Source organism: Phoenix dactylifera, unplaced genomic scaffold (assembly GCF_009389715.1).
Source record: "Phoenix dactylifera cultivar Barhee BC4 unplaced genomic scaffold, palm_55x_up_171113_PBpolish2nd_filt_p 000213F, whole genome shotgun sequence".
Lineage (NCBI taxonomy): Eukaryota > Viridiplantae > Streptophyta > Magnoliopsida > Arecales > Arecaceae > Phoenix > Phoenix dactylifera.
In genome coordinates, this window is record NW_024067724.1 from 696400 (window position 1) to 722299 (window position 25900).

The 25900-nt window shown below is 36.2% G+C and overlaps 1 protein-coding gene across 7 annotated transcripts; it reads left to right on the top strand.

The window, feature by feature from the left end:
* Positions 1–1587: 1587 nt before the first annotated feature.
* Positions 1588–23130, top strand: LOC103720926 (zinc finger CCCH domain-containing protein 55-like). 7 transcript variants are annotated; one of them, XM_026809948.2, is made up of 6 exons: positions 1588–1940; positions 10011–10102; positions 14947–15613; positions 19276–19922; positions 20077–22723; positions 22817–23130. In XM_026809948.2, exons 4-6 carry the CDS (start codon positions 19384–19386, stop codon positions 22844–22846), a joined length of 3216 nt encoding a protein of 1071 aa, XP_026665749.1. In that variant the 5' UTR covers positions 1588–1940; positions 10011–10102; positions 14947–15613; positions 19276–19383; the 3' UTR covers positions 22847–23130. The 7 variants fall into 7 exon arrangements, with proteins under 7 accessions (XP_026665749.1, XP_017701620.1, XP_008809119.1 ...); XM_017846131.3 differs by having other exon boundaries at positions 20113–22723; XM_008810897.4 differs by having other exon boundaries at positions 1589–1940; positions 20095–22723.
* Positions 23131–25900: the final 2770 nt, after the last annotated feature.

The window sequence follows — 25900 nt, forward strand, 5'->3', positions numbered from 1 at the left end:
CAACATAACCTAAATAATATAATAAATAATTTTTAAATTTAATAAAAAATAACAATATTTTTATCATATTTTTATATTATAATATTATATTATAATATAATAAAATGATAATACCATTTTAGTACATTATAATACTATATTATAATATTATTATAGTATAATAATATTTATATTATATTATATTGTACTGTATTATAGCATAAAAAAACTATTATTATAAAGTATTGATAGCTTGTAAATTATTTTTGAATTAATTTTTTAAAAATTTTGTTACTAGGATTAAACCTGCTTATTGGGCGGGACGGGTTCGGGCTAGATTCAGCCCATGGTATAATAAAATTAATTAGGTCCGAGCCTAGCTTGGCTTGGACTGGTCTTCGAGCCTACATCTCGAGCCCAGCCTGATACTTACTCGGGCTTAAAGCTTCCGAGCTAGGTCATGGGCTTCTTTAACTTCTTCTATTTTCTTAAAAAATACAATACCCATAAAAATATATATTTTTTCATATTTGTATAATTTTAAATATATATTTTTTTAATTTAGGTTTCATGTAAAATTTTTGCTTATTTGCCCTTTTCAAGTTTTAGTTTTAATCTAAAAATGGAATGGTTCTGCTCCTCACAAGCACCAACCCTAGAGAAATACAGAGATCATAAGACAAAAAAAGAACCATTTAGAAGAATCCAGAGACAATAGCATTCCCTTCAGAATAGTCTTCTTTGTAAAAAAATAAAATAAAAAATTGAAAATAAAAATATAGAAATGGCAGATCTTAGTGCAGTTCTACCCCTCAACTCGACTACTTATATCGGAGAGCAGCGTCGGCAACCTCCCCATCGACTCCGTCCCCTTCGCTTCATGCTTCACCACCCCCCGCCATCGTTGCAGAGAACGTGGATGTTCACGACCTCGGTGCCATCAACTTGTGCAGTTGCTGCTCCACTTGGAAGAACTCCCCCAACAAGGTGGGCCACGCCATGTCGTCTTGACACAACCACTACGACTCGACGATTGGAGAAAAAAAGAAGAGGGAAACCTACAAAGGGGAAGATAGGAGAATAGGATCTCTTAATAGGCGACAAACCATGAATGGGCCCGAATAACATTGAATGGGCTTCGCAACTAAACCTGAGTCCAACCTGTTTAACGAATGGGGTTATATTTTAGGCTCGGTCTAGCCCGCCAGGTTTTAAAATCTAGATCCAAGCTCGCAAAAAAGTTTTGGACTTGATGGGCCAGAAAGTTATTTTAAAATTTTTATTAAATATTTTAGAATTATTTAAAAAGTACCTCACATTTATTATTATTATTATTATTATTATTATTATTATTATTATTATTATTATTATTATTATATACCGGCTCCTCACACTAAATGTAGATAAGTATAATTAAGAAAATTAAAAGAAAAAAGCCGACTAAACGAGTAGGAAACATCCGTCTGATTCATCCGGAGAAAATTTTTCGAGTGCTATACTGCATAGGAGGGCTCTTGGTAAGTGGCTGTGTTGGCCTTCCGACACACATGACCTCAAGAAACTACATTACCCTGCCATCCATCAATCATCATCATGGAGCGAAAGATTACCTATCCAACACAGCATTGGGCGGAAAGCAATGACAAGGCCGGTTCGGTTGCGAGAATGAAAAAGAGGAACCCATAGTTTTGTAGCGGTCCTCGAGGGAAAACCTACTTTGGATTGATATAAATCTGGTCTTATTCGCCCTTGCCTCCTCTCTTACTCTTCTATCCCCCTTTCTTTCGGCTGTCGTCGGGGAGAAGGCAAACCCTGATCCCGAGCTCCGGCGGCGCGATCGGGACCCGAGGCTTCGAAGAGGAGAAGAAGAAGACGCCAGAGATCGGCGCCTCAAGCTCTCTCCACAGCTCGCACTCTTTAAACCCTAGCGTCGAGGAGATCTACTGCACGCCTATACTCGAGTGAGTAATCTCCACCTATTCGTTAAAATCCTCATTTCTCTCTGCCTTTTTCGTGCTTCATGCCAAGGAATAACGGCTCTGAGGTCGAAATTAACGATAGGAGTAGGTATTTTTGACTGAGAAAACGAGGACTTTGATGATTTTTTTATTGGTTGGAACTGCGAGAGGATGTTTTGTTCCTGGGTTACTCTTAAGTTGCTAAAGTTTGATTTCTTTCTTTTTTTATTCCCATGGATCTGATTAGTTTTTTGTTCCCTGGGTTTTGTATTTCTTTAATTTAATTTGTTCAAATACATGATTTGCAAGCGAAGCTTCAATCATGGTGTGGGCTTATTTTCATTTGTTCAAATACTTGATTCGCAAATGAAGCTTTAATCATTGTGTGGGTTCGGCATGGCTCCATGTAAAATAAATGTCTTGGATTTGGCTTAAATGTTTTGTCCTTTTTTTTCCATTACCAGATTATAAACGGTTGAGTTTGGTTTGAGGGTTTTCTCGTCCTTCTTGAATCTGACTAGTCTTAAGCCAACCTATGGCGCGCCCTAATAAGGAGCTCCCTCTACCATGCAACATATGTCTTGAACTTGGCTTAATGTTTTGTTTTTTCCCCATGATTGCCTTATAAACAGTCGAGTTTGGGTTGAGGGTTTTCTCGTCCTTCTTGAATCTGACCTGTCTCAAGCCAACCTGTGGCGATTCCTATTAAGGAGCTCCCTTTGTGTGTGTGTGATTATGATAGGGAATTTTTTATCTGATGAAATGAGAAAGTATCTAATGAGTGAAGAATTCCCTTTTGAATAACTTGTTTTGAAGGATAAAGGATAAGGATAAAGGATACAGATAAATGCAAAAGGCAACATTGTATGTTTCTTTTAAATGCAAAAGGCATCATTGTAAGTTTCTTTTGTAAGAAACAGGGTTATATCAAAGAAAAAAAAAAGAAACAGTCTCCAACAAGTTTTGAGAAGTGAAATGACAGGCATTGGTCCAAACAATTTTCTCTTTAAATGGTCCGGGACATGCAATGCAAGCCTTACAGCGGCAAGAAGGTTGTAATGGAATGCAATGAGTCAGCCATAATCATTGGAATTTGGAACAAAGCACATTAAGATGAAATTTATGTATGAACTTGAACAGAACTTAAGGCATATCTTAGAGCTGAAAATGAACCTGAATTTGCTAGGTGTAGCATCCTCCAGTAGTTGTGGTGACAAGGGAACACGTGGATTTTCAAAAGCGGCTGAGGTCTTGAGTTGGGAATAAACGGTCAAAGTGCGAAAAATATAAAGTTTGATGCTTGTGTATTTATCTGTTGGTTTTTCATTCTCTTTGTATTGAGAATGATACAAGAGCTTCTTTCTGAGTTCAGGTCTTCATTTAGGACTTCTGTTTGTGTGTTCTAGTCTATTAGAGTCTGTTTTGCTTATAGATTTGCTCTTATTATTGCCATATGGCCTCTCATATCCAGCTATTGTTGCAATTGAACTCACCCTTCTTTTTTTTCTTATTAGCTGGTGGCATTGTTATATGTAATATATATATATATATATATATATATATATATATATATATATATATATATATATATATATATCCTATCATTAACTTAAGATATACAGAAGCTAGCAGCCAGACCTGCTCTTGCACGTGAGCTTCCCATGTTGAGCAAATCCAATGGTTCCAATTTCTTAGTGAAAAAGTTATATTATTACCAAAAATATGCTTTGTGAAGTCTTTCCCACATCATCGTTCTTTCTCTCTTTTTCTCTCATTGGAATCAAGACATCAAATGTAGTTCTTCTCTCTCATTGCTACAATGTGAGCTTCCCATGCCTAGCAAATCCAATTGTTCCAGTTTCCTAAGAAAACATTATATTATGCCAAAAATACCGTTTATGAAGTTTATCCCACATCGCCATTCTTCCCTTTTTTTTCTCTCATTAGACTCAAGATCTAATGTAGTGCGTCTCACTCATTGTTACAAGCTATTGATCCACTAACTACTCTTTTCCCCTCAAGTAGAAAATCCAAATGCAAAAAAACAAAAGCAGGGAAATTAGATCAGATTGGAAAGAAACCCAAACCCATAAATCCTTTGGGTCATGAAAAGGTATAAATAAATAACATAGAAAAGAAAAAAAAACCCAAAACAAAGTATTCCCTAGACATACTAGTGTGAGAATTTCTTGCAACCTAAAAACAATGTATGCCAAATCGAAAACAAAGGTTTTATTTTCCTTAGACGCTAAATAAAATATGTTAAGGCCTTTTCTTCCTTCAATAGGGGAAAAAACAGAAAAAAAGCTCCAGAATTTTAGAACAAGTTAGTGTAAAATTCCTTAAGAACTTTTTGGGATGGATATGTTCCTCAAGATCTTCGAGTTCAACGTGATATTGTTTTGCATCAGCTTAGATGAAAGAGACATCTTAAATGAATATATACATATTCAAGATGAAAGTTAAAGAAAATCTATAGGCGTGTGGGATGTGAGGGATGTTGTCATCTAGGGTAGGAAATAGAGTGAGAGGAAAGGATGGAAGATAGAGAGCTCATGAGGGGAAAAATCAAAAAAGAAAGATGCTAGCTATTAGGAGAGAGGAGGGCAAGATGAGAGAGAGAAGATACATGGAGGCGAGGGTAATATTGGAAAGAGATTTGTCTTCTTTGATAATTCGGAGAGCTTGGTCTCTCGTAAATCATGCTGGCATTCACATGTATTTCAACCAATCTAGACATATGGGAAATTAATGTGGAAAATATAGGTGTGGTTGCTAAGTTTTTCTCTTTAAAATATATGATTAAAAATTGAGAGCACCCTAATTGGATTGTAGGCTGGGTAGGGACCCATATAATATAATTTATTTTTGTTTTGGTTTACGTTTTTTCGTCCTTATTATCAATAGGTCGAGTTGAGGATGAGGACTTTGTGGCTATCTTGAAATTGATACAAAACATTGTTAACCGTACTAAAAGTTATTTGGTTGTCACACTCCTCTACAAAGAGAATGGAGATGATTACAATAATGTTGTTTAATGAGATTAGAGAGTAGCTTATATTTGAACGATTCTCAAGTAAATGATTTATTTTGAAGGATAAAGGACATTGACAATTGAGTGCTAAAGGTACAATCACATGCTTCTATTTAGCAAGAAAAGAGTTCTAACTCATGATTGTATCTAGATAAAAGAAGATTTAGAATTGAGAAAAGGATAACAATTTGGTGCAAAAAAGTGTTGCATCATATGTTTTTTGGTGACGGTGATGTTGAATCATATTTCTGACAGTTTCTTTATTTGAATATAATTCTACGCATTTTTCTCTGGCCTTGGTGTCAATTTTATTCATCTCCACACTAGGATGGAATTGTGCTTCGTGTGACAACAAGAAGGTACTTATGCAATATAATGAGCTATGAGTAGTTGTTTGAGTAAAGAGTGTTAATATGATGATTTATGATGCTAATATGTGAAAATTAATCAAGTTCAGGCATGCCTTGGGGCTGAAAATAAACCTGATTTCACTTGGTTATCAACCTCTAGTGGTTGTGGTAACAAGGCAAAACTTTTGAAAGTCACCAAGGGCTTAGAGGTGGTGATGAAAGGTGAAAAAAAACTTGTTGAAAAAAAGTGTTGTTTACATCAAATTCAGCAATCATGACTCTCTAGAGGTGAAGAGTGTGTTTTATCTTCTAAAGAAGGTGGACTTGTATAGGTAGCTGGTTGAGCATCATTTATCCTATTGCTAAAAGTCACAGAGGTTTTGCGTTGCCATATGCATTAGGAGATTCATCAAGGTGAGTATGTTGAAGGATAGATTCTCTAAAAGTAAAATCCTGAAAATTTTAGGTTTTTGCTTGTCATACAAAAAATTGATTTGTGAAAGAGGGGGAAGGGAAGCATCTTGAGGTGAAGAAAATGGATAATTGAGGAGCTTACATTGACCATAGCCATGTTAACTTGATTGATACCCCTTAAAGGTGTGTGTTCAAAGATGTTTGTCTGAAAAGGATCATGAATTTGCTAGGTTATGGATAGGAAGCAACATGTGGGGTTTTGAAAGTCATTAAGGGCTTTGCATTGCTTATCCAAAGAAAAAGTCAGCAAGGGCTTAGTGGTGATGGAAGGTGGTAATTTAAGAACATATACGGGTTGAAAAGAAGTGTTAATGTGGGGTTGAGCAACGCTGAATCTCTTGAGGAGAAAGGTATTGCTTCGTATTCTAATGGAAGGAGAATTTGCAAAGCATAGTCAAGTTATTATTTTGGAACTAGAGCATGCTCTATCCTACCAGTGAAAGCAAAAGTTTGCAGTGCTTTCATGAGGCCATATGTCTCAGGACGATCTTTAAATTATATATTTAGATGAAGTCAAAGGTGGAGTTTTTGTTTAGAGCCTGCAGAAGATAAGATTGGGTTTGTTTGAGAAAAAGATGCATTGTTGTGTGAAAAGATGGAGAGTCTAAGAGCTTACTTGGATTACAGTAACATGCACTTTAGTTGTTTTATACCCCTTGAGTATATAAGGCAAAAAAAGTCTGAAGTTAGTTTAAATCGAAGACTAGCCAAAGTAAAAATTGGCAGAAAATGATTGTGTTCTATCTTTTGGAAAAGGACAAAATAGGCATTAAGTTTTGTAAGAGGTGAATATTTGATCTTAAGAGGAGGGGTGGGGATGGAATGCAAAAAGGACTTGGGCCCTGTTTATAGAGAATGAGAAAGCGAGGAATCTCTGCATACTCTCAAAAGAATCAGACAAAGATTCCTTTCATGGCTTATCTGAAGGAGGAAAAGGAACTCTCTTAGTTATTGGTGCTGGATTTCTTGCAATCAAAATTTGGCGTCTCACAGTTATGGGCTCACATGTAGGATCCAGCAGGCTATTCCTAGGTGTGATTAAGAATTATACAGGCCAAGTCCTAGTCTTAGTGCTTCTGTGAGAAAGCAATTTGCTAATTGAAAGTCTAGAGAGGTGGTTATAGAAGAGGAGTGCGAAAAAGAGAAGGGATGCTTCACGGGCTTATCCTACATTGCTTTAGCTATAATATTATTATTTTTTTCTTATGATTTTTCCTAGGGGAATGGTTATTGCAATCAAAATTTGGCATCTCACCGCTATGGGCTCACTTATAGGATCCTGCAGGCTATATTTCCTATTCAAGCTGTTATTAAGAATTATACATGCCAAGCAAAGTGCTAGTTGAAAGTCTAGAGAGATGGTTATAGGAGAGGAATGCAGAAAAGAGAAGGGGCGCTTCATGGGCTTAACCTACGCTGCTCTAGCCATAATATTAGGTATTTTTTTCTTATGATTTTTCCAAAGGAAGGGTTCTTCTAAAAAAGAGTTTGTTTTCTTCAATTCTGTAAAAAATGTCAGCAGTTTCTGCTTATGTTCTTATTTCCTATTGGATCTGTTGGTCTTTACACTGTGGATTACCTTAGTTTGTAGAAAACTGATTACTATTTTTCTTTGTTTGCACAATCTTTAGCATGACTTTTGCAACATACATTTGCATGGCGATGTTTCATAACAGTGTAAATACCAAAGGTAGGTCATTAACTGCAAAGCCAACAAGTCAGTCCGAAGGAAGAGTCAAATCCAAAGCAATATGTGTGATTGGATATAACCTTAAATCCCAACCTAAGTAGTGAGTTTATTTTCCGAATTCAAACTCAAACTGAACCAGTGAGCTGGTTTGGTTAACTTGACTATGTTTTTCACTTATAGCTACGTCAGATCTCTAAAATACCGCATCATTTTAGAAGGTCTACATCATTATGTTTTTGAACCATTTTTTGCAAAATGTCGGATTGAAGGAAGATATATATTCAAAAATTTCTGGAGGTTTGAATTCAAAATGGAGTTCAAATCCTATAAGGCTTTGGATTTTTCAAACTTATATCCAATGAATATGCCGGTTTAACTATTTATGCTGTATATTGCTTTTGCTAATAGGTCATACTAGATCTCTGCACCATTGTATCATGCTAGAAGGTTTACGTCATATGTTTTTCAACCCTTTTTTACCGGCCTAGTTTCTGGTTTTGTAAGAAAATGTTTTTGTTATAGAAATGACAGCTTTTAATTTATACTTGGTGTGTACGCGTCTATCTTGGCCATCGGCCATTGATCAATTATTTGCTAGATACTTGGTTGGTATTAAGAAGATATATACCACCTCTTGCGTTGCTACAAGGTCTAAATAAGTCTAGACAATTTTGTGTAATTAGATGAAATTGGAATAGAGATTGTCAAGGTTCACTGCACTGGACTGATACTCAATACTCGGGGGGGGGGGGGGGGGGTTCATATTGAGTGTCAGTGCACCAAATTGACTCGTACCAACATAAACCAAGATGGTACTGGTATGGATATTGGAACCGGTATTGCAAACGTTGTGAGATATTTTGAAGGAAGTAATATATGTGCACAGAGAATGGGCTTTGAGCTGCTCGAGTAATTCTAGAGGGTTGTGTGGTGCTATCGAGCTTAGTAGAGCTGTTCTAGATTGTTAGTCAGCCAACTTCTTTGATACTAAATAGGGGAGATTTTCATTGAGGATATGTTGTCATCATGGTAGAGTTAAACGGACCTCTATAGTGTAAGATGCTTTTGCAAATTGGCTAGCTATTGCCTTGTTACACACTATGAAGTGGAAATTTTCCTAGGGAAGTTTGTGAAGACATTCCATCCACTTTATCAGAGGATTGTGTGTAAATTTGGATATTCTTATATCAAAAAGGACAATTTATGGATTGAATAATCCAAATGACACTCATTAGATATAAAACTAAAAATGAAGTATGCTGTTTTGTACATGCACGTTACATCAGATCTCATGTAATATTGAGCGTCGGTACACCAAACTGACTTGTATTGGCACAAACCAAGATGGTACTGATATGGATATTGAAACCAGCATTGCAAACCTTGTGAGATCTTTTGAAGTAATATATGCGCACAGAGAATGGGCTTTGAGCTGCTCGAGTAATTCTAGAAGGTTGTGTGGCGCTATCGAACTTAGTAGAGCTGTTCAAGATTGTTAGTCAGTTGACTTCTTTGATCCTAAATATGGGAGATTTTCATTGAGGATATGTTGTCTTCTAGGTGAGAATCATCATGGTAGAGTTAAATGAACCTCTATAGCATAAAATGCTTTTGCAAATTGGCTAGCTATTGCCTTGTTGCATACTATGAAGTGGAAATTTTCCTAGGGAATTTTTTGAAGACATTCCATCCACTTTATCATAGGATTATGATGTAAATTTGGATGTTCTTATAACAAAAAGGACCATTCATGGATTATTAGTAATCCAAATGACACTCATTAGATATAAAATTAAAAATGGAGTATGCTGTTTATTACACGCACGTTACATCATATCTCATGTATGCTTATTTGAATTACGCGTATAATGCACGTGGACTACTGTTGAGTAAACTACCTGGTTATCGAGTATGGATCTGACAATTACCAGATTGGACTGAATATGAAATGAGATGATGCTTGCTAGGTCCATAGCTTGTTCCAAAAGCCTTTTAAGTCCAAATTTGGATCTAGATGGATCTTTTTGCTAATAGGGGTACATTATGTAGTCATTTGATGCGTTTAGCTTGACATCTTTAGCCCTCTGCTTAGATTATATCCCATTGAGGTTTTCTCATTAGACTAGATGTATTTTGTTTTTTCCTTGAACATTGAAGGTTTTATAGTACATAATAATTCAGAAGACATCAATTATGTATTGCTTTTTTTTTGGGCAAGTTTAAGATTTGTGCGAGTTGTTTATAGGGAATTCTTGGAGCTAAAAGTGATCTTTTACTTTTCCAGGTTGCGTATTTTGTTACTGGTCTCCCATATGTAATCTAGTGCTTTTTGTTGCCTTGCATAGAAGATTAATGGCCTTTAGAATCGTAAACGTGGGGTTTTCTTCAAATTTGCATATTTTGGTGTAGTCTTTGATACCAAGATGATTTTCTTAAAAACTTGGGTGTTCTCTAATGCATCCAGTGGTTTACATTTTATTGTTTGGTTTGCAAGTATTAACATCGACTTCTATCTTGTGTTGTAGGTACCATTGGTGCTTGTTTGGAAGCAGGCATTATTTTTTGGTCATTATGGCTACCGTTGCTAAGCCAGAGAATGCTTTGAAGCCTATTGAGGGTAAATGCTTCTTGTTTGACTCTCTTCTTTTTTGGTAATGATATTATTCTCTTTCCATCTAGCAACTGCCAGTTTTTATTCTTTTGGCATTTGTAAATGGTATTGCTCAGAGTTTATGATGGAGAGTTTGAAGGTGCTATTCTTTCTCATCATGGAGTTTAGTTTCTAATGAACACTAACTATATACTTAATGAACAGTAACTATATAATTAATAAAACTAAACATTAGGGACCTGTTTGGCATTAGGGACCTGCTGCTGCTGTTGCCATCATAGCCTTCTCCACACCACCGCCACCTTCATTATCACTGCCACCACAACCGCTGCCATCACCTCTCCCACAGGTTCTGCCACATAGTTGTTGCCATCATAGCCTTCTCCACACCACCACCACGTTCATTATCACTGCCACCACCTCATTGTCGGTGCTAGCACCCCCTTGTTGTAGCTGTGGCTGTCACCACTGTGGCCTCCACTGTCTTTTCCACCACTTCACCACTATCACCACCTTAGACACTATCATCATGTTTATGTTTTTAAAAATGATTGATTATTACCATACACATATTTTAAAAATTTAGAAATAAAGTCGAAACATAATTTCTATTTTCTATTTCTGAAAATAAGAAAATGAAAGTGATGACAAAAGGCATCCAAGTAAACCATATAAATGAATGATAAGCAATTAATTAAAATAATTGTAATTCATCATATGGAAAGACAATAAAATTATGACAATTCACCGTAAATAAAATGTTAATATAAACAATAAGCAATTGAATAATGAACCATAAGTATAATTACACAATTAAGCATTAAGCAAGCTAGACAAATGAATAATAAACGATTAAACAACAAAAATGAAGAGTAAAAGATAATCCATGTAAACAACAAACTTGAAAATACTTGTATATTTAACTTCCAACCAATAAATTGTCACCATCATTACATGTCAATAGTGATATATATGAGAAAATATCCATAAAATCATTAAGCATGTCCAAAACAAAATGCCAACAAGCTTATATCACCGGGCTCGTACTAGACTATTAATACTATGATTTTTTTCAAGATGAAGCAAAATCCAAAATAAGATACCATAACAAATATCCACAAAACTAGGAAGCATGTCCCAAAGTAGAATGTTGTCAAGCCTATCTCAAGACTAATTGTAGTCTAATAAAACTCTAATTTTCTCTAAGATGCAGAAGCTCTACTTCGAAATGAAATTCATCATCTAATTATCATGCAACTCAACATTCTCTTCCACCTCCTCTTCCTCAGCGTCCTCCTCTGATTCCAAAGATTCTTCCTCACATCATCTACCCTTTGAGAACTTGAAGCCTTGGAAGATGAGGCCATGGACCTCCTAACTCTAATACTTCATTTAGACTTCAAAGCTTCATTTGCTCTCGAAGCCTCCTCAACTAACTTCCAAGTCAACCCCAATCCAACAAAAACTTCTTCCTCATAAATATTCAAATTGGACATCCAAGCAACCACATTTAACATGTACTTTGATGCTATGGTTTTTTTTTTTTGTATCCTCGTGTTGTTGTGCTTTGGCATTAAATTGGACATAGACTAGATCATTGAGCCTTTTTTGCTCATCTATTTCTCCTATTGGTATGAATCTATATGAAAATAATACTTCAACATTATACTTCAAACTAAAATTTACCAATTTTGCTAAAATATAACATAACATTCACTTACCATCTCAAAAGTATGCCAATTACATTCACACCCGGTGGCACTGCATATCAAGCTCAAAATCCTAATGGCCATAGCTTGCAAGTATTGGGCATCCCCCTTACAACGACCACCATTTAACTGTTTCATGTTATAATGTTAATTATAGAAATGTAAAATATGTCTAGGCTAAAAAGAAAAAAGCAAAAAGGAAAACTATACCTAGATTAAACTCAGGGCTAATTGGCTAAACCTTTGCCTTAAGGCCGTCTTCTTGCCAAAAGATTTGGAGTTTTTGTAAGAATCAAACTCTTCATGCTCATCTTACCTTGTGCCTCTTCATCTCCTTCATTAAAATGTTCAATGCACTCACCCCCCAAAAAAGGCATCCTAGTGCATGAGTCTCTCACCACTACGGAGTTTGGGAGGATGATGTACACAACCTACTCCTAGAAGCAGAGAGGTTGTATTCTTGTTTTAAACCTATGACACCTAGGTCACAATTGAGCAACCTTACCATTGTACCAAGGCCCACTGTCTAATGCACTCAATCAACTCATCAATAAGAAGTTTGTTGCTTTGTATGCCCTTGTTCGCATAAAAGCAATGCGGATTTAAATGATAACTAGCCTTATGCAAGGGACTACATAGCCTTGGTTCACATTTCCCATCAATAATATCTTATGGGTTTATATTTGCTCTCGTCATCGTCATAGGTCTTCTTTATTTCTTCTCTTGTATCTTCTATTGTGCCATGTATTTATCCCATAGCCGGTTTCTTATTGCCGTCCACTAGGTGAGGATTTCGAATAAGTGGCCTAAATATCTTCAATGTAGTCCCCATTTCAAAAATTTGTGTTCAATACAATAGCTGATGCCTTTTTCCCTATCATTGTTGGCCTATTTGCAAGTCAGCTATCCATCCAAATTCATCTAATGTTAACATGAATCTAAGCCTTCTTTTTGCTAAGAAACCTTGTAAGCTTAGAAATGCCATTGCAAAGTAACACCTAGCCTCGCCAAGTCGTTCCTGGTGCAACACCTCATCATGCTTAAGGTGATATGATGATTATAGATGCATATTGTGATAACTTTTGCCTTAGAAGTTACACTGTGTATCCTATACAATTTCCCAATGGCGTCCAGCATGAGATTGAGGTTATGAGAAGACAAGGCATCCAAATATCGCAGGGTACCTCTCCTTTAGAAATTGAGAATCCACAAAATAAGAAGACGCATTATCTATGACAACGTGCAACCATTTTTCGGTCCCACTTCTTCAGTACAATTTCAATCAACTTGAATATGTACTCTTCAATGTCTACTTCATTTGAAGCATTAATGTACTTTAAGAATGTAATGCCCAAGTGACAATTGGCACAAAGATTCATGATGCTTCGACCTTTCCTATTCATCCAACCATCAATCATGACCGTGCGCTCATATTGCTCCCATACATTTCTATGGTTTTGCAAGCCATCTCTTTTCGACTTCACGTTAAAACTACTCACAAATCTCATACAAGGAAGGGCCTTGAAGTCCTGGTCCAAATTGTCCTATTGCTTCAAGCATCAAAGCAGAACTCTTAGAGATGACCGTATTCAATGATATACACTCTTTGTAAATATGCCAGGCAATGTACTGACATACCTTATCCCTCCCTTATTCTTGACCTCATCCATTGTTATTTGCCTCATATACTTTTCTTTCACTACCTTTTCAGGGTCCAGAGTCATAAACTTATCAAGCGGACCAGAAGTGCGAGGCCTCTTGGCCTTTGAAGAACTCCAATGATAGGAGTTACATCAATATTCTCTTCATTGGCATCCACATCATCATAGACATCATATTCCCTCCTTTCAGATAGTTCAAGGGACTTCATCGACTCTTTCTTCACTCTTCTCCTTTGCTTTGTCAACCCTTTTTTTCCTTGTTTTGATTCATGTGTTCTTATATCTCCATTTGAATCTCATCTGGTGCCTTCTTTCAAAACGCTGTATCGCTATGTACTTTTGAATCTAAATATGCTGCCATTTGAAATGTGCCCACGATAATTGCATTAAAGCTTGTTGTTGTCTTTTGTGCCTCGCTTTGAACAATATTTTCAACCTGGGTCCTTTTTGACATTGGCCTTCAAAGGTTTGGATACACAAAGCAAGGGGAAAGATCACTTCCACCACCTAAATAAATTTTTCAAATAATGATAAGTATGTCACAATTTAGCAATCATACAAGCAATATATTAATAACACAAATAAAATATGATCTATCGCAATGACTCAAACAATGTAGTCTCCCAATCAACACAAAAATTTCTTCTCTTTCAAGCATGTAGCCATATAATGTCGACAACCAAGTAACCAACATAAAAGTTCTAGCTATCAAGATCCATATCCATACCCTTATTGTCAGAACCAAATGTTCTAGCCCTAGATCATCATGTCTACAGACTTTATATCATTGGTCTTCCTTCACCAAATATGCAAGGTTTCTAAGTACTAGATTACACATGCCGAAACGTTTGTGCTTCTGATCATGAAGTTGTCATTGTTCATATTCGATCTTCTTGTACTGTTAAGCATATCATTCCTGTGTTTATCCTTATTTAACTAGGTTATGATTACTAAATTATGTCTGTTTTCTGCACCTTTGTCTTGATCTAGTAAATGTTTGAAGCATGCAATGTAGTATCTGTTACATGAGAGGAAAAATGTATCACTTGACTCTGTGTACTATATGATATTAATTTGTTGCATGGTTCATAAAAATTAATGATATGCACCATTATTTATTGCCAAGAATTCTCTCTTTAGGCTGAAATGCATTTCCTTCTAAGGTGTGCTTATATTTTGATCATATAATTAAAGAATTTTCAAAAGTGAAACACTAGGAATCCTGATTGAATTAGGAATTAGAAAATTTTGAGCATAAAACTTCCAAAGTGAAAACTTCCTAGCTACTAGGTGCCACATTAAGGGCACGATAGTGAAAACTCTATCAAAGTCATTACTCATTAGCCTCTAGCTGATGTCTGGAGTACCCTTCTTTAGGAAATTTAGAATGATCATAATCGTGCAATGAAGGAACCATAGGATTATTTGATCTTCTCTGGGATTTTCCAGGAGCTGATGGAGCTGTATTTCTTCAATGCAGGATTGGGTGGATTTGATAGGATGCCAGAAGTGCAGAGATCGTTGCATTTTTTTAAGGAAAGAACATTTTCTAGCTAGCGTTGATCTAAAGAAACACCTGAACTGTATGTTTCTACAAGCAAATTACTACAGAACTCTGGAAAGTGAGCACTGAAGGGAAACCAATACTTGTACAAATTAATCCCATTGTGTCCGAGAGAAGGCTACTCTTGATAAAATGGCCTCCATGTGTTAAAACTAAATTTGGAATGAGTTTCGTATTGATTTTCAAGAAGCTGGACTATTGTGGCTGTGGGATCCTATGAGTGCAGGGATTGCTGTAATCAGGATTGTAACAAAGTTGACTAAAGTCTTTTCCTGTAGAATGATTTGGCTGTGGATAATATCAATGCAATCTCTCCTGCTGAAAGAAGTACTTTGATTCTGTTTTCTTTAGTTCAAAGAAATGTTAGACATTGCAAAACATGCTAGAATTGTTGCAAATATTTTCAAAGAAGAAAATCAGGTGCAGGCCAGCTGCTAATTCAAGTTCTTTGGACTAATTGAGCTGTGGCCCAAGTGATGAAGCTCAGAAGCCAGAATTCTTTCTCTATATTGCTTTTGGCTTTTTAGGTGTCTCTTTTGTGATTGCTTGCCTCAAACAATTCTGACTTCTGCTTTCTTCAAAGGTAGAAGAAACTGTCATTGTACATGAACCAAACATTTCTTCCATGCCAGGTTTTCAATTAGTGGTACTTTGTTCGTGAATTAAAAATAGGTGTCTTTTGTGATTGTTTGCGTCAAACAATTATGGCTTCTGCTTGCGGAAAAGGTAGAAGAAACTGTCATTGAACATGACCCAATCATTTGTTCTATGCCAGATTTTCAATCAGCGGGACTTCGATCATGAATTAAAATAGGTTTTCTATCTTTTTCCATTACAAGTACATATGTACATGTTCAACTAGAGTATGATGTGTTCCTACGGCACTATGGACGTTAGATAACTAAGCCATCAGCTGAATATGCTATAAGGAAGCCTCAACTTTTTTTCACTAGATTATATTTGTGATTTGATGCATATCTTATTAGCCTCAAACATGTTCACCTTGTATGAATGCATTTTGCACTAAAAATATCTTTTGAACATGCATGCTGTTGCTGATATAGCATAACCAATGTATCTCTTATAAATGCAGTTTGCACTAACAATCTTTAAATATGCTTGCTGTTGCTGATATAGCATAACCAACATATGGCATTGCATTATTAAATATTAACATCTCTACTGTACAAGTACTTACAACTCTATCGCACCAAAAAAATTATGAAAAGAATAAATACAGATGTAACAGATAGGTCATCGTTTAAGTACATAAACTTTAAAATTAATATAAAATGCTCTTTTTCTGGCAGAAAACTGGAATATACACATCAGTGCCATTGCGCAGTCCAGGATGTTGGGCTGAAGCAAGATAGACATGTTGGGAGGCTTTATTGTATGAGGTTCATGATAGGATGCTTGGGCCATGTTAATCCTCCCTTCCAATCTCTTCCATATCCTTGATAATGAATGACAAAGTCATTTCAAAAGCACTTAGTGTTTCTAGTTCAGATGGTGCAGCTAGCGCTAGAGTTAGGAAGGCAAGAAGGCAAGGAGTTAATTCACAGCGTTGGAGTCTGAAAGCAGAAGGCTAGGGCTTCAACTGCTTATACTTGTGATACACAAGCTACTCTTAAATGTCAGCTATTGGAATTGCACTGTTTTCAGAGGCAGACAATTCCAAAAATAAATTTCACAAATATTTCTTGTCATACTATGAATTATGAAGTTGTAGTTCATAAACTACTGTTAGGTGGTAATTGTGTAATCAAATATGCCATCTTGTTTGTGTAGATGTTCGTCTCATCAAAAGATGATGGTCAAGTTACTATTTTCATCAGTCTCAAATGATTAACAAGTTGCTGATTAATGATGTAATGCAGCTGTGAGGTAATGTTTTATATATATATATACATAGAGAGAGAGAGAGAGAGATCTGATAAGGGAGTTGGGCACCACCATCAGTTAATTCCATGTTACCATATTGTAATCGACTGGCTCTGTGAAGCAACTAATAAATCAGACCTTTGTTGTCTTGTATGCAATTTCTGATATAGTGAGGATTAGAACCTCTTTTCTCAGCTAAATCTAAGATTCATTTTTGGCACTGGAAATAAGCTAGCACACGAACTAATGTGCACTAATGAATTTGCATCTGAGATGATCCATATTTTAAATTTTGGTCATATTATGTAAATTTTGTTTTTTGGCACCAAAATTGTGTCGTTCTCCCTGTTCTTTATAAAATATTTAGTTCCGTTCTGGAAAAGCAGAGGAAAAGCTGTATTAACCATTGCCATAACCTCCAAGCATTCCTGACAGTTCGTCATTGTGAAAATCATAAGTATGGTCACATTTTGATATCATATCATGACCAGCTCAAAGCTGATATGAATACTGTGATTGGGTGCGACATTGCTGACTAAGACAGCCTTTGGGAAGATGAGAGCCTGCCAGGTCGGTCATGGAAATTACCATATCGAGGTCTAATCCTCCAAGATATCAATGGATCAGGAATAAACAAGTTTAAATGAACAAGGTAGAGGCAGGATTTGATATGACTGAATTACTGCATTGTTGGGCACAAAAAATAAGCAAAGAGATGAATTGAAAGGCCATCCTGAAGCAATCCATAGCCATAACCATTAAGCTTTGTCCCAACAATTTGGTGTCAGCTAAACATAATCTTTCTTAAACATCATTTGACATAGTTCAGACATAAAAGCAAGTAATAGGTTGGTCTCCTTTCTATGCAGTTTTGTGTTGTTTGACATACATAATATGCTGATATAAATGAAACATGTCAATGCTCAGCACTTTTGGTCATTTTATCACTTTGGGAAACTGAATGCATGTTTTCTGGTATGCATGGTTAATGTATGCTCTGTATTCTCTAGTGGTTAACACTGGTGGTGGTGGGGGGAGGGTAAGCCTCTTAGATCTTTCAGTTATTCTATTAGTAGTAGGATTATTTCTCCTGAATTTGCACCTTATAATGTTCTATTCCTCAGTGGGGTTCCTCTAAGCCATCCAATCAGGAGAAGCCAAAGGGTGCCCACATGCCAAGATTCCACACCTGGTTCATGCAATGCCACCCCACAAAATCTCCATTCCAATATTCCTTGAAGTCTCCATAGCTAATTTTGATTTCCCACCTTTTTCAAAGAATATTTCATACCATGCCAAATAAATCTAGAATATTGAAATTTTCCAATCTGAAAGGAAGCAGATCTACTTGTTCGAGATATACTGAAGTTCTTTGCTTAGAGTGTTGACTTAACAGTAGGAAAGAGGTGAAGCAGAAAAAAATAGGAAAGAAAAGAAGAAAATAATAAAAAGGAAGAGAGAGAAAGGGGGGGAGGGGGGAGAGAGGTGTAAATGTACCTCATATTTTGTAGCCATCTATAAGAGCTTTGATATAAGCTAATGCCTATAAAATTGTGGCATTTGCTCCTTAAGCTCCAACATGTTTTTTTCTGTAAGAAATTATAAACTCAAGGTGATCTGTTATCTTGGTATTATGTATACATATACACGTATTTATGCATATGTGCACACATATATTTACATAAGTATATACATACATATGCACACATTTATTTATTATTTTATGTAACGATGTCATGCATTTTGCATTTTTTTTGAAAATTGATTGATCTATTTAAAAATAACATCAAAAGATTTTTATTTCTTTGCTTTTTTATTCTTTTTTAGTGCCATCATTTCTTTAAAGTGTGGAGATAGACATTGCATAGTTTTGATGTGAGTTAGAAAGAGATGGACTGGACTATATCTTAAATTGATCAAAAAGAAATAAGATAATTTGTTTAAGAGTTTCAATATCTTCTATATATTTAAATAACTTGTAAGAAAAGGGTTTTTCAGTTTATTAAATTTATACAATATTAAATCATTAACTTATAGACTGAACTTGCCTGCAATATCCTGTCTCTGCTGCTGCTACTATATGCTGTATTTACCTGTCAATATGTAGTATATGGAATCTTTATATTAATTTAGTTATTGTCGGTGATTTGCATTTTATGACATAATAAGTATTATAATGTTATGTCAATTTTTACATTTTACATCATATTTACTTGGATATTTTGTATGAACAGCCTTCAGCTTACAAAACTATTTCAGATGTTTTGTTTTAATATATTCTTTAGCATTTGCATTTTCTCTAGAAAACAATCTCTTAATATATGATGTAGGTGTTCTTATGATGTGCAGTGTTTTCTGCAGATGTATGTCTGAAGATCTAATAAATTTTTGAGGAAACAAAGGCTTCTGTCTTAGGAGGTTCACCAAAAAAAGTACATATTGCAAACACTGCTTATAAGGAGAACAAAAATGGCTGAGAATGTCAGGAAACGGGTATCTAAATGGGATGTAGTGGCTGAACCACATGTACCAGTCATAAGTAGACAAGACAATTCCCTACCTTTAATAGCAAATGATCCTCGCAAGGAAAAAGTACAATCAGATCGGAATTCTTCAAATGTTTATGGTGAACAATTTTCTAGGTTGGCTGAAATAAAAGCTGAAGATTCTGTGCATAAAGATAAATCTGAAGCAGATAAAAAATTTACAAAATGGTCTGAACAAGCAAATGACAATACTAAACTATCTAAAGATTTTTCTCAAAGGCCCCCATCTCCAAAGCACTATGACCTGGAACTTCACTATAAAGATGGTTCAAGTAAGTCATACTGGGAACCACAGCATGAATACCAAACTACAGTAAATGTTGTTAATATGAATAAGGAGACAGATGGATTGGTTATAGCTCAAGATCGTGGTTATAGTTCAAGCATGTCCCCTGGTCTTGATTTGTGGAGGCAGCATAGTCGCAGTATCTCTCCAAGAGCTGGTTGGTGGAGGTCCCGCAGGTATGCATTAAACACCTCATCTGCTGTTAAATTTTCTAAATGTTTTGACTCATCTGGTTGATCTTGTCCATCCTTGTGCACTGTCGGCTGCCCTTTTTGCATGACCCACAAACAATTCCCATTTTCATAGTTGATTTGCATGATTGATTCTCAGATATATTGAACTATACAGGAGCAGAAGTAGAAGCAGGAGCAGAAGCAGGAGCAGGAGCAGGAGTCCTTGTGGTTTGAACCGTGGACCTGAGAGATGGGCCGACAGAGGTAGAACTGGGGCAGGAAAATCTGCTCCACCATGCAGAGATTTTGCAGCAGGGCGGTGTAGAAGAGGCAGCCAGTGCAAGTACCTTCATGAGGATGGTGGTCGGAGGCATTCTGGTAGGAAATATGAAACAGATTTGAGAGAAGACAGATATGAAAAGCGAAGATACTCAGGACATGACAACAGGGAGAAGAACTATGCTGATTCAAGGGAGCAAAGTGATTACACTCAGAATAAGCTATCCCAGAGGCATGGAAGTCACTATGATGAAGGTGACTGCGTGAAACCTGAACTACATAAAAGTAACAAGTCTACTGAGCGGTGTTATGACTTTACAAAGGGGAGATGCCACAGGGGTTCATCATGCAGATATGTTCATCATGAAGTTTCCTCTCATGGTGGATGGAGTATGAGAGATGAAGCCAGAGAAATGACTTATGATAGAAGGGATTCAAATGCATCTCTTGGGCAGAGGATTGAGTCTCGCAGGGTAAGTGACACTCCTTGCAAGTATTTTGCTGAAGGCCGTTGCCGTCGTGGTGAAGATTGCAAGTTCTCGCATCAAGGTGGAACTCATGGACATTTGGAAGGCAGGCCAGGTGATGATAGCTTGATTTATAATCTGGGAACTGGTGATGGTTTAAGAAGTATTATCTCAAATTGTAGTGACCAGACCACTGCAATTAATCTGACAAATTCATCGCAGTGGATTTCTAATGATGGTGCAGGAATTGCTCCTCCTCAGTCTATTGATAGAGTAGATTCTGGACAGAAGCCTCAACATCCACAATCCCAAAATCCTGAAGGCAGCAACTGTCAAATAGTAGAACATGAAGCTTCCCAAAAGGCTTCAACCTCCCAAGAAGAGAAAATTACTGAAGAAAATTCTGGGCAGTATCAAATTCCAACAGTCTCTGCACTACAGACAGCTGATAGAACATATAACATTAAGAATGATATGTTCTCTTGTGAAAAAAATGGGACTATGGTTGCTAACAATGCTAGGCCCAACGCTGAGATGAACTCAGCTAGTAATCTATCCACTGTGGTTTCTATTGCTGGACAGAGCTTCAGCCAGGATGGGCAGAGCCAGTATATGGGTCCACAGTCTTTTCATGCACAAAGTTTCACTCCAAATGTCCAGTTTCAGCAAACTGTCCCTCCACTAAATTTTAGTGGGCAATTGCAACAACTTTATCCAATGACTTCGAATGGGCAGAGTCAGTTTATAGTGCCTCCAGCACTGTTAAATACTCAGAATTTTAAGCTTGGCATGCAGAACCAGCCAGTTCATCTTGGACAAAACAAACCAAACTACAGTCCTGGAGGGCAGATTCAACAGAATCTGAATCTTCCTCCACCTCAAACCGGACAGAGCCGACAGAACTTTCAAATTGTACAGAGCCTTCCTCCACCTCAGAGTGGACAAAGCCAACAGAACTTCAATCTTGGTGGGCAGATTCAATACATTGTTCCTCCTTTTAATGGACTGAACCAACAGAACAATAGTTTGAGTGGGCAGAGTCACCAGAGTCTACCTCCGCCTCAAAATGGACCAAGTAACCAGAATATCCATCTACTGGTTCCAGATGGGCAAAATCAATATGCAACTCCTGAACCTCCAAATACTGTGAGCTTTAAATCAGACGAGAAGAGTCTTCAAACAAGCTCCGAAAATACAGGCAGGGAGCAAATTAATCAAAAAACTGATGAATCAGAGAAAAAACCATTGCCACTATGTTCTGATACTCCTGTTGCTCACAAAGTGGTAACCAGTGACCTAGCTGCTCGAATAACAGACCTTTCAGCATCTTTAGCACAGTACTTCCATAATTCCGGACTGCAACCATCGCAACTGTTCCCCCCCAGTTCTGTGACGCCTCCTGCACCTCCTGTGGCACCATTTCTTCATCCTAGCGAAGGGTCTTGGACACAAAAGCCCCATGTTCCTACATCTGATAGCATGCAACCTATTAAGTCTGAGACCGGCAATCTTCCACCTGGATTCTCATCAAATTCCACAGAGCAAAAGGATCCTAGAATGGTGGAAACACAAACACAAACACATTTGAAGAGCATGATTCCAGTATCTATTATTGATGGCACTGATGGCAATCCCAGTAAGGGTGTTAATTTGGAGGAAAAACAACATCATGGAGATGATAATCCTATGCAGGCCGATTTGAGTGGCGATACTGCATCCAAGAAAGTAAATGAAATAGAAACTGGTCAAATTAAGAAGGAACAAGCTGCCCATTCGGAAGATTTGGATGCTGATATGCGGACCGATGGGGAGAGCAAGAGAAGCAAGGAGATGAAGGGCATTCGGTTGTTCAAATGTGCACTTGTGGAGTATGTGAAGGATATATTAAAGCCGACTTGGAAGGAAGGTCATTTGAGCAAAGAAGCTCACAAGACCATTGTGAAGAAAGTAGTTGAGAAAGTTACTGGTGCAATGCAGGGCCCCAATATCCCTCAAACACAGGAGAAAATCGACCTTTATCTGTTGCACTCTAAAACGAAACTCAACAGACTTGTACAGGTGACCTAAGCTTATCCTTTTAGTTTATTTCTTTGGTAATGTTCTTGTCATTATTCTTGGTGATTACTTACCTTGTATTTTTGTTCCCTGCAGGCTTATGTAGAAAAATATGTGAAGAGCTGAGCCCTTGCTTCTAAACAGTCCAGCTATTTATCATGTTCCTTTTGTATCAACGTGGTGCTCTATTTCCCAAGATACATTTTGTAAATTTGGGGCTTAGCTTCTTAGTTAAGTTTTTTCTTCTAGTTTCATTTTCTTGTTAGATATGGGCAGTAATATAACCCTTACGATGAAAAACAAAATGTAGCCAACGCTACCTGTGTTTAAATATGCGGCACGCAGAAATCTCTTATGGAAATTCTGTTGTCTTTCTAATGATGCCTGTGAAGCAGGCCCTGTTCTTATGATATACTTTGCAGCTGTAAAGGGAATAATGATGCTCTGCTCGTTCCAATAAACTGTCAAAAATGCGACTAGGGAGTGCCCAGCTGTTTGGCTTAGCTCTCGTCTTTATTAGTAGTATTCTTTCTTTGATCACATGAAACAATGTTGTTTAGATTTATGTTGTTTGATGAACTATTTGTGGTATTCTACAACAGTGGTTGCTTCGCAGGAGGGCTGCAAACGATGCAAGCTGTTGATGAGGAGCTTGGGCTTGGCTCGTTTAAAGGTCGTTTTAGCTCGGCTCGGCTAGGAAACAAGCTGAGGTCAAGCAATATCTAAATCTTGGCTTATAAACAAGCCAAGCCTGAATATGGTCAAGGATTAAAAAATAAGGGAGAGCTCAGGTTGGCTTGAGATTATATGGTCCGAGCATGACGAGTCCTTCGAAGTATAGAGCTACGTCTGAGCACTCTGGTACTCCATTAGGCTCCTCTTCTTAATCACCCTTCTTTATGGAACACCTAGCTTAGCTAATAAGAAATTTGGCCGGGTTCACATGATTAGGTGACGAAAAAAAGAATAGAGCTTTGTTCGACTTAAAATAGGAAACGGAAAGAAAATAGATAACCTACGATGGTTGTTTAAAGATCCCTATATCTCCTTTTTGCCTCATCGTCGATAGGTTTTGTTGATTGCCACTGTTAAATTATCGTCGGTATTTTTTTTCTCCTCTTGGCATCTAATGGTCTTGGCTCACAATGCTTATATAAATTTTAGTTAAGGGCTTGCCAGAGTCTTTGGTTTTGAGAGAGATTTTTGAAATTATTTAGATATATAGTTTGGTTCCGCTTGTAAGGTAGATAATGTGATTTTTTTTTAAGGTTTATCAACAAATTATAAGATTATTAAGTTAATAAATTTTAATCATACTATTTATGATGCATGAATTTAACGACCAATATTTTAATCATATTATTTAAACATTTTATCAATGAAAATGTTTTATTTTGGAATATTATGATGGTGCAAGGTTGGAAATATTGAACTCGTTTAATTGATTTCGATATCTTATAATTTCTTGTATGTTTGTTGAACTGCAATATGAGCTGTATGATTGTTTTGAACATAGACGGATTATATTAAGGACCCTGCCAATAGGGCTAATACATTGGCATCTGATTAGTCTTGAAAATTATGTCGCAAGAAGATGTGCGGCATATTGCAAGCAGAAATGCAGTCCTGAAGGACTTTTCCGCAAGATGATGCGCAGTATACTGCAAGAAAATATGCGGTATTGTGACCCTGCCACAAGAAAAATATGGTCATGATTGATGAGATAAACTTGATGATTTAAAAGAATTTGTATTTTTGAACAAAATTTGATTTTGAGAAAGATTAAATTTAGCATGCATAATATTTTTGATAATCCTACATACTGGGATTTAGTTTTGCATTAATAATTTCCATATGCTTATTTTTTGTAAATAATTATTTAATTAATATAGTTAAAGTGTTCAATGTTCATTGGGCTATCTAGCGTATTATTTCATATCTTACTATTTTTACAAATTCTAATATCTAAGATGGCATGAAGTTATGATTGAAAGAGTGACTAGAGGTCGAATTTGACATCTTTAAATTTAGATAAGGATTTGACTAGCATTTGATGCAAAATCTTTTGAATATTGTTAGCTCTTTGAGACATTAGAATTTGGTTATAATTATTTAATTAAAGTTTGAACAATGGTTATTTAAATTTAATCCATTGTTTTCTTTATGATATCATGATGAGATGCCTTGCATATTAACTGTCATGCCCCCGATCTAAGATTATGAGTTAGGGGTCGCGGCAATTGCCGCATACTTATAGAAAACTTTTCTTACAAGTATACAAGGCATTTCATCATGATATAATAAAGCAAACAACAAAATAAATTTAAATAACCAATGTTCAAACTTTAATTAAATAATTAGAACCAAATTTTAATATCTCAAAAAACCAACAATATTCAAAAGATATTGCATCAAACTCTAGTCAAAATCTGATCTAAATTTAAAGATGTCAAATTTGGCCTCTAGTCACTATTTTGATCATAATCGTGTGCTATCTTAGTTTTCAGAATCTGTAAAAATATTAAAATATAGAATAATGGGCTAGATAGCCCAATAAACAATGAACACTTTAACTAAATTAAACGAGTAATAATTTAAATAATTATTTACAAAAAATAAGCATATAGAATTCATTAATTTAAAACCAAATCTTAGTATGCAACATTATCAAAATATTATGCATGCTAAATTTATTCTTTCTCAAAATCAAATTTCATTCATAAATCCATATTCTTTCAAATCATTAAGTTCACCTCGTCAACCAGGAGCTACGATTATATTTTTTCTCTCGCAGGGTCATAATACTGTGTATCTTCTTACGGTGTACCACACATCATCTTGTGGCAAATTTCTTCAGGACCGTGTATCTACTTGTAGTATGTCGCGCATCTTCTTACGATAGAACCTTCAGGACTAATCAAATGCCAATGTATTAGTCCACATTTGCGGGGTTCTTAATATAGTCAGACCGAGAGTTCAAAACAATCATATAGTTCAGATCTCAGTTCAACAAAAATACAAGAAATCATGCAATATCAAAATCAATCAAACGAGTTCAATATTTCCAACTATACATCATCATAATATTTCAAAATAAAGTATATTCAGTAATTAAAAATATTGAATTCATGCATCATGAATAGTATGATTCAAATTTATTAAGTAATAATTATATAATTT